The sequence below is a fragment of the Cheilinus undulatus genome, linkage group 11, assembly GCF_018320785.1.
Source record: "Cheilinus undulatus linkage group 11, ASM1832078v1, whole genome shotgun sequence".
Taxonomy (NCBI): domain Eukaryota; kingdom Metazoa; phylum Chordata; class Actinopteri; order Labriformes; family Labridae; genus Cheilinus; species Cheilinus undulatus.
Genome location: NC_054875.1, coordinates 18051374 through 18061970, shown reverse-complemented (window position 1 = coordinate 18061970; position 10597 = coordinate 18051374). Strand labels below are relative to the sequence as shown.

The 10597-nt window shown below is 38.8% G+C and overlaps 1 protein-coding gene across 1 annotated transcript; it reads right to left on the bottom strand.

Annotated features, from left to right (window-relative positions):
• Positions 1–4760: 4760 nt before the first annotated feature.
• On the bottom strand, positions 4761–7647 carry LOC121517156. The gene is made up of 3 exons (XM_041798713.1): positions 6904–7647; positions 4820–5720; positions 4761–4778 (listed from the first exon to the last, which is right to left on the bottom strand). Exons 2-3 carry the CDS (start codon positions 5702–5704, stop codon positions 4761–4763), a joined length of 903 nt encoding a protein of 300 aa, XP_041654647.1. The 5' UTR covers positions 5705–5720; positions 6904–7647.
• Positions 7648–10597: the final 2950 nt, after the last annotated feature.

Below are 10597 nucleotides of genomic sequence, written 5' to 3'. Positions count from 1 at the left end.
CCCAACTCAGATAATTCCCTAAACATCTGCTTTCTTTCATCCCTATATCTGTTGCACTCAAACATTACATGCTGCGGAGTCTCCAACTTTCCACACTGGCACAGACCACTTAGATTCTTCCCTATTATCTTAAGGTTGCTGGCCAGACCGCAATGCCCCAGTCTTAGACGAGTTAGGACAACATCATCCTTCCTACCAGTTTTAATCAGTAGCCTCCTTCTTTTGACGGATGGCTGCAGAGAAAAGTAATGTCTGCCACGTTCGTCTTCTCTCCATAGCTTTTGCCATTGCTCCTCTAATTTTTCTTCGCTAACTTGAAAGCACTCAGGCTTCCCAAGAAACACATTCAAGTCAACAGTATCTTTTGAAAGGGATTTTTTTTTGCCAGTTGATCAGCTCTTTCATTTCCTTCTATTCCTGAATGGCCAGGTACCCACATAAATTCCACACAACAGCCAGCTTTTCCAAGTCTATAGTGACAGCTCATGATCTCCTGTAGCAGGTCAGGATGAGCCCTTGATGCCCCATTCTTCACTGCCAACAAGGCAGCTTTAGAATCTGAACAGATAATGCTTTTAAGGGGTCTAACAACCTCCACCCACCACATGGCCCACAAGATCCCTAAGAGTTCAGCAGAAAGATAGACACCTTGTTGGAAACTCTGATAATCTGTTGAATATTAAAGTTTGCCACAAATATTCCAAAACCAACCTTTCCAGATACTGGATCCACAGATCCATCTGTAAAAATTTGAACATACTCTTTCTGAAGACTATTAACATAATTATTTACCTCATCATACGTCTTTATGTTTCCAAGAGAGGATAAATGTACACTGAAAAAAGGAACATGTTGGATTAACTTAATTCAATAGTGGACATTGGTTGCACACAGAAGTTTTGCTTTGGTAGCAACTTAAACAATTGAGTTAAATTAACACAAGTTATTCATGTTCAATAAACCTGTGTATTTTGTGTTGATACGATGTGATTGATACATGTTTTGATAAAGTAATTTGAGCTCTTGGAACATTTTAATCCTTTACAATTTTATCACTTTATTTCAACACTATTCAATAACTTACTCCTATACTATTTGGTCACTTAAATACTACACGTCATTTTCATATTACGTGTTAGTATTATATTCTAGTGTCAATTACACAATTTTACAATGGAGGCCTGTAACCACTAGTAACCTTTAAAAATGAAATGTCTAATTTCACTGCAGTGACAGTAGATAAGTAGTTGAACTGACATTATTGTTCTACTGTAATACAAATCAACAGTGAACAAGTAATGCCAGTTTTTCAGTGTTTTATCGACTCAGTCACAGATTAGAAATTAGACCTTTTCTTTTGAAATTGGTTACAGGCAACCATCTTTGAAGAGAAAAATACAGACATTATGTTCAAGGCCTCTATTGTCAAGATTAAATTAGACAACATTAGTAAACTAAATAATGACGTAACTATAGAACTGATTTGAAATGCAAAAACGTTAGTTACCATTGCCATTCCAGCAATCATTTATTTTAATGTCTTATACGTTTCTATTAACTCTCTTAATCATTAACATTACCCATTTTTACCCCAATTAAAAATAAAAATGAACAGTTGCATATCAAAACCTTTATTCAAGGGTCAAAAATTCCAACACTGACCTCAATGTAACATCTTGGTTCAAAACAGAATTCTTAGAAGTATTTAAAATTCTTTACTCCAACTGAAATATCCCATTTCACACCGCCCTGATGGGAATATTTAGACTGTGTACAATTCTCTCTCTTCACTTGTAAAGAAAAATAGAAACTAAAATTGAAGAATGCTGCTATTTAGAGAACTTTTAGCAGAGAGGAAGAGGGGGAAAAATGGCCCTGTCTACATGGCAGTTAAGGTTTTATGAATAAAATGTCCTATAACTCCAGCTATGAAATATACAGCCAGTGTAAAGAAAATACACATTCACTTTGAGAAAACTGCCTTCAAATTATGTAACTGAAATCTGCAGACCCAAATACACAAAGTGCAATAAAATAAATACCAGAGTTTTGTCTCCAATAATCTGAAAGATGCCATTTGGAAAAGAATAAGAAAAAACACTGGTCATCAACTAAGATTCAAGGTTTAAGTGTCACTTATACAAGTAACAGGTAAGTATTTCAAAACTGTGACACTGCCTTCAGTCCAGCCATGAATTCACCCTGTACATAAGATTATGAAACTGTGTCAATATCTAATGCAATACTGTTGTAGGAATTGGAACAGCAGATGAACTTGAAATAATCTACACAAGGTCAATGTTTCATAACTTACACACCAGTCTAAAACTAACCTGAACACCTCTCTGGTCCCACAGGTAAGGCCTGTACACAAAGAAAAACAATCCCTACAAGAGCCATGTCTGAGTAGTATTCTTAGAAGTAGTATTCTTCTAAGTACCGAAAATTCTTTCCTTGCACTGAATTAAACTAAAAATCCTGTTTCACATGGCCCTGATGGTGCTTTAGACTTTGTACAGTTCTTCATCTCTTCACCTACAAAGACAAATAGAAACTAAAATTGAAGAATGCTGTCAATAAGAGAACTTGTAGAGGAGAGGGAAAAAAACTGGCCCTGTCCACATGGCAGTTAAGAAATAAACAGTGAAGGACAAATATAAACCAACTGACACTTTCTTTTTTGTTGGTGGACTTAACAATGGATGCTGTGATTTGTTGTGGGTTGCTGACTGTTCACCTGGAAATTCAACCACCAAAATGCAGGAGATCAAGTGTGAGCTTTAAATGTCCTCCTACCTGGAGCTAACCGCCTCACGTGCACAACAATGAGCTCTCCTTACTGGAGCAGTTTTGTCTTTAAGCTTTGAGCTTTCCTCGAGAGTTGAGTCACATCCAACTCCATTACCACCTTTTGAATTACTTCGAAAGTGTAGCGGAGCTGTGACGGATACCTCATGTTCAGAGAGTAAAAAAGTCCAAACAGCAAGGCTGTTGCAAGGGCCACATTGTCCAGATCTTGAAGAACCACCACACCCTCGATGATGATGCCAACATCAGGAAAGTCACTGCCTGGTGTCTCTCTGGTGATGTAGATTCCCACTGTTGTTTTCTCGATGGCACACAGTGCAGTGGTCTCAGTCATGTCCTGGTTAAAGATAAAACATTTCTTGAAGCTTACAAAAAAAAAGATCGCTTTTGGATACAGCAATTCTAATGCTATAGTTTATTTAAACCCACGTAAGCAGCATAGCAGATTACTACAGCCAAAGACTGCCCTTCTATGCTGCCATTCATGGCAAATTTCAGAGAGAGGAAAAAAAAAACGGACACAACTTCCAGATCAAATGACGAGGAGCCTTCAAGCTTTACAAACTCATGTAAAGACTGAATTCTCATCCTAATTTTTTTCTGAAAGTTATTTTCATGTTCCTGGATGATTTTTATCATTAACCTGGACTTGTTATACCCCAGGGCTCTATCCCAGTCCCAATTTCCACCCTTGTCAGATGAGGGTCAGTGCAGTGTAGGAAGATGGTGGAATTTTTCTTCTTTCACTAGATTCACAAATTTAAAGTGTTTTCACACTGGTGTAATCCCTAGTTTATGAGAAACAATTTTTTTTTTTTTCGCTCTGTGGCAGAGGGGTCAAAATTTTTCACTTTCATAATGGGGGGCTATAGAGAATAAGTGGACAGTTTGGACCATTCATTTTAATCTCAGCACTGGAATCACTTTGCCAAGGTGATAAAGAGGGCAAATGGACCTAAACAGTCCAAGTAGGATCACAGGGTTAATTAAATACGTTTTGAAATGTAGCAAAGCCACAATCTACTCACAAAACACTCACCATGTACTCCTGCAGCAAGACGTGGGATTCTCGTTCAGATAGATGCAGAGTCCTTTAATGAGGGACTCCCTTCTGGCATCAATGTCATCCTTAAGAATTATAACAAAAAAAATAGAGATATTTGAACTCAAATTTTCAGTAGCACAGAAGAAAGTGACCAAAGACAAAAACTCTGGCTTTTTTTTAAACAGTCAGCATGTGACACCAGTATCTACAAAACATTAAAACAACCTGTTTGGTCCTGAACTTTATGGACTGGATTTTATATCATCTCCAGAGATTATATAAAAAAAAGATACATTCATCACAGTGGGAAAGTGAATGCATGATAAATATGACTGGGTCTTTTCAGTGGAATCAGCACTCACAGGTAAAGGGAGATGAGCTTTGCAATAGATGCATATAAATCTTTTACTGACCTAATGCAATGCATATACATTTGAAGTTTAACAATTTAAAAGTTCTTACTGTCATCATGGCAACTATGTCTTTCAGCTTTTTGCCCTGCTCCCCCAATCGCTTTGCAAACACTCTCAGCAGACTTTCAGAGAGAAGGTCAAGCTGCGACAGAAACCTTGATTGTAGAGGCATGGTTGTGATGCGCTTAAACTCCGCATTAATCTGAAACAACATGAAATTAATTTAAATAACAGCACAGCCCACAGATTTTAGAAGACATTTCTAACATCAAAACCACACCTGCCCGCCATGTCATGGTGTGCACTGTGCATGGTTAATCATCTGGGTTCTACTATGGAATATTTGGAAACACATTCTAATGAAGTCGAGCATTACTTTTACAAATGAACTCATTATCTATGACACAACTAGTCAGGGCATCATTTTTTAAACTACCTCCATTGCATCAAAAAGAGCTGGCCATCTATCTTGTACATTGCTGATCATGGGAGCATCACAAATGACTTCTTGTCTTCTTAATGCAAATGTTCTGTCCATTTTAGCCCTAATTGCATCTCTGTTGTTGCGCTTCTTGACATCTGAAAGGAGTTCAACCCTCATCTTCTCCAGGGACTGGGCACATTCTCCAGGTGGAAAAGAGGGGCAGTATTCAACTTCACCCCTCTTTGGTTTCTTAACATCAAAAGCAGGAGAACGTTTCTCAGCTGGTTTATATTTCAAAGAATTCACACATACTTCAGGACATCCTACTTTCCGGAGATGAGTGCGATAGTTTGACAACTTGTATTTGAGGCTCATCTTCCATCCGTCATAGCCAGTGGGTGAGCCTTTTTCTTTTAAACATGGATGCTTCAGGATGAGTGCCTCTGCGACTTCGTCAAACTTACTGTCTGTGAGATAGACTGTGTACTTGACTACCTCCTGGATCAACCCCTCTAATATGTCGGACTTCAGCCTTGGATCAGGGATCAGCCGCACCCCATTTTCTTTGTAAGCTACATGGGCCTTCTGAAGCTTAATTTCCGCATCGTATGTGAAACGGGGAACACAGAACAAATCTGGCCATGAAGCCCGTGATGACGTAGACTCTGGAGATGAAAGAATCACGGTGCTGTCACCTGAACAGGATGAGGTGTCACCAGGAGCACTGGTTGATGAAAAGGAGAAACTGTGTTCACCTTGGTCTTCAGGTTGGCAGGATGTGTATACAACTTTGAGCGTCGCTTTGTCTTGTATTTCTTCCATTGAAGTTAAGTTCATAAACTCGTTGCCAAAAAGCGTGTCCATGAACTGCAGTCGGAAGGGTTCGATAATTTTACACTGAGTCTTTATGTTAGTCTCTAGTTCAGCCACAGTTGAAGGCAGACCAGCAGAAAACATGACCCTCTGACTACTGTCTGGTCCAAGGATAACTCTGAGAATAGCCTGAGTTGTCATGGTCTCACTTCACTGTCTGTTAGGAGAGAATAAGAAAATATAATTAGAATCAGTTTTATAACAAGACGTATTGTTAATCACCAAACCAAATCTCATCTTTTAATGTTAAAACCCTAATACTTTTAAGAATCTGACAACTTAATTCTGGAAAAAAACAGACATGCCAACATCAATTTGTCAAAAGTGTACAAGAAATGGAGTAAAAAAACAAAAACAAAAAAACACCAGTGTGTCCAGGGTTTGCCATGCACATTAGCACGTGGCAGCAGAGAAGACAATGTTTTTTTTTACACTGTCTTCTAGTGTTGCCCAACACAGTCCTACCATTCCTTTCATAGCAGTCATGAGTGCATGATGTTGCCAATCCCATCACCATTTCCCACACAAACAAGGTTAAACATGCAGTACAACAAACATATCCCTGTGATAACATTGAGAGGCTCAGGAGAGCACAGGACAAGACCAGAGGAGTGATGAAGTGTGCTACAGAGTCAAACAGAATTGAAAAAGAGTGCTCTCCAGGGTTTCCACACATTAATTTTTATAAAATTTTCCATTATATTCCCTTAATATTTATTGAATTTCCTTGGTTTATTTTGAATGCAAAATAATAATAATAATAATAATTTATTATTATTATTATTATTATTATAATACAATTAATTAATAAAAAAATGATCTTTTTAGTGATCATAGGGAACAAATCGGAGGTTCTTATTGGAGCAGAAGGAGAGGAAGAGGATAGAGATGAGAGGAAGGGAGTAGAAATAAGAGATGACCAGAGAGAAGACATAATAAGGATGAGGATTAAAGAGATGAAGAGGGGAAGAGAAGAGCAGATAGAATTGAGACAGAGAGAAGACAACAGGATGCTGAGGAGGAAAGAGATGGAGGGAAGGAGAGAAAGGATAAGCAGAAAGAAAGAGGGAAGATTACAAGGAAAGAGATGAGGAGAGGAGATGAGAAGGAAGCAGCAGTACAGGAGGAGAAAAAGAGAAGTGGCAAAAGGAGAGGACAAAGAGCCCACAGCCATGTGTATTAAAATAAAAAATAATAATGTATATGTATATGTATGTACAGATATATTAAAAATGTAAATATTAATATCTTTTGCTGGAATTGTGTGTCCATGAGAACCCTGGGCCTCCTTTTAAAGACTGTATGCAACTATAGGCACAATGATTTTCACATCATCTTACCAGAACACACAGATTGATCTCTTCAATGTCACCATCCGCACACCCCCAACTACATAGGCAGCCAGTGGATACTCATCAACCAGTTCGGAGATTTCCACAAGAGCAAGTTCTCGTGCAGGAGATGGAGTCAGCTGATAGGCTCCATAATGCTCACAATACCATCCACACAGTAGTTTCAACACAAAAAATAGTCTCTGCTGCAAAATGCATATTTGATGGATTTCCCCAAATTCAGGCAAACCACCCTCAGAACCATATGCCACCATCATACCTGGTCTGTAGTTTATTCCCTTGCTCCAAACGTTTTTTTGCTAGGTTTATTTCAGATACATCAGGATCTCTCTGTTTAAAAGCTTGAGCTAGCTATTCCTTCAAAACATCTAGTGGGACAGTGGATACATCTGATACATCCAGCACTGGTTTATCAATATTTGGAGATGACAAGTGATAACCAATCATAATCTGATGTTTCACAGCCAGAGACAGAGGCACATTTTTGAAGCAACTGGTGTGTTTCACAACTTTTTTAAAGAAACTGTGCTTTGCCTCAAACCTGATGGTCCAAAGTCCCACGAGAGGCCCCAAAAGCTGTATCAGTTGTGGGTAATGTTCTATGTAGTGGTGTTTGGGCAGCAATTTTTTGTTAGGAAACACCTCTTGATACCTTTGTCGGTGATCTGAAATTTTGCTCTCAAGGTAAGCGATAGACTCTTCACTGTGAACTGGGGCAACCACTAGCTCAACAATCTGTTTTAGATCCAACAAGACCTGCCATACTGGCTCATGTTCAGGAATCTTGGATCCAATTAGAAATGGGAGCAATCTTAACAAGCTCCAATTTTCATGGGCATTGCCCCCTATGGTTTTCCTGCTTGAAAGATTTTGTGGCAAAGAATGAGGCTTATTGGTTTTGTCTGTCCACTTGTATGGGAAATGCAGAATGGAACCATTTATATCATCCAAGGTGATATACTTCTTTGATATTAGTAATGTGAGGCAATGTGCTATTTCAACAGGCACAATGCCTTCGAAAAGATCATGAGCAATGTCAGGGGGGTAGCCACTGATGACATGAAAATGAGAAAGTGCTCCAGTAAAAGGACAGGCTCTTTTAACACCAAAAAAGCTACTGCCACTATCTAGCGCTGCTCTGACATGGGTTTCATGTGTTTCTTTTATTCTGAGGCTGAAAGTTCCTGACCTAACCTCATGCGATTGAATATCTGAAGCTGGTGCGGTACAAAAACGACAAAAGTAGGGGCCTGTAAAGTTCTCCACAAAACCTGCTATTCCATGTGCTCCTAAATTGTCAGCAGCAATACTCTGCACTGTACCCTTCAGTGATTTGTTCAGTTGTGGGACAAAAATACCATCAACTTCCAAAGACCTCAGGTCCCGTATTAGGGGCTCTAAAACCTTGTCATAACCAAATGACTTTATATTGTCCGTTTTACACAAAATGGCCAGGAAAATTGAGGATAAACTAGAATGAGACCCTGGGGGAAGGTTACTCAGTACCCAATACACAGCACAAAGTTTGTGGGTTTTGCGTGAGGTGCCCAAAGGGTTACAGACCTCGAAGTCATCAGCATACAAAGTTATGGATAAACTTAGGTCTTCCCCTGACAACAAACTATTTTCCTTAAAATGCAGACCATCCTTATAAGACCTGTACACATTTTTTTTTCCAGTCTCTGTCCCCCTGTGTGTTTTGTGATTACAAACTATCTTGTCCACAATATCTTTCCTACTCAGCAGCACTTTCAGGGATTCTAGGATGGGGATGTATTGGAATGTTTTGTTCTCTTTCGCATCCAAAGTATATTCAATTGGTTCGACAACATTAAATTTTGCATTGTAATATTGCTTACGTTGATATGCAGAACTCAAGGGTCCATCCTTCCCTATGGCCTTATTTAGAGGATTTGCTGAGCACAGAGAAGAGACTGTTTCATCTATGACAGCTCTGTCAACTTGGAGCTTGTGTTTTTGAAAAATGTCCACTAGAACACCTTCAGCATGAGATTTTGAGAGACAGCCAGTTAAGTGGTGAAGTTCTACCAAAAAATCATTGATTGCTCTGCTTGGTACATGGGAAAAATGTTCTAATTTTAATAAAGCTGCTGCCAAACTGTGCTCGATCACATCTGGGAGGTCATTTAGAGAACCAGTACTGCTACCAGGTTGAGCATCCTCACCAATGTCATCATCAGACGTATTTGAAGCAGATTCTGGGGAAGCAAGGGTGGCTGATACTACAGTTCCTGGTTTAAAATCTTTTGGTGAATAAGACCTGTGTTTTCTGCTCTTGTGGGATTTCAAAGATCCTAAGACGTTTGTTTGAAATTTGCAATCTAAGAACATACACGTTACAACCTCATTTTTCTTCAAATGTGCATTGACATGAGTCCAGTAATCCCTCTCAGTCACAAGATCTTTACAAGAACACAAATGGCAACTAAATGTACATTTCTCTGACTGATGACGACTAGTTTTATTAACATGACATCTATTCAAATGAATTAACAGTGCATTCCACGTTCTAAAAGTGCATGGGCAGCTTGCATACACACATGGAATACGATTGTTATTCCCGTAATGTCTATGTCTGACTCGATAGTGCTTCAGAATATCAGACCTACTTGGAAAAACTGAAGGGCAGGTCTTGCATTGCCACATTCACTCTGTCACTGGAACACTTCTAGCACCATTCACTATGAAAAAGGAAACAAAGAAGGATTAAAGGTATGGTTAGAGATCCTGGAAAAACAGAACAGGGCAAATTTTAAAAATAAACAAACAAAAGTCTAGGCTGCTTTCCTCAGCCTTCTCTCTGAAGCCATACTTCCAGAGCGCAGGGACACACTGCTTGTTCAGTGTTGGATTCATATCAACTGATTGCGAAAGGTTAGATAAATGATAGCTATACTTAGAATTAATAATAATGCTAGTGTGAGGGAGTGTACTGTACTGAACATCTTTCTAATATTTTGTCCAATCTTTTCCCATACATGACTGGGGCAAAATATCCAAAACGCTCAGAAACACAAAATAGTCCACTCAAATAGACCACACCAGCTAAACTAATTACATTAATCACCTACCTGACAATATATACAGCTTAAAGTTGAACCTATGACAGAGTTGTTGTATTAGATTGCACAGATGTATTAATGAAGTGGTCAGTGTGTGTATGCATGTGCTGAGCTATTCACTAAAATCTGTAATTCATTATAATTACAATAACTATAAAAGCAAATACAACATCCGGTTCTCACCACAAAAACTTGAGCCAAAGATCCATCAGCTGACTCCAGGTGATATGCAGACTTGAGTTTGTCTGTCACTCTGCAGCAAAACAGGAAAAAAAAATTTAGGCATTACAAAACTGTATTTCAATAAACAAACATTAGATGTACACTCACCAGCAACTTTATTTAGGTACACTGCATAAACTAACAAACCACTGTAAAATATCAAATGATTAATGTGATTATTACCTTCTCTGATGAGAACAGAAAACCCCTTCTCATTACTGTGGCCTTGCATGAGTAACCATATTCCCTGTTTAAACACTGGGGTGACACTGCAAAGCCACCAGCTTGTATCCCAAAAAAAGATAAGAGATAAGTGTTCCCTAGTTAAGCAGCGGCAGGCCATCGCTCCGTGATTATTGCTCCCACTGCTTCAGACA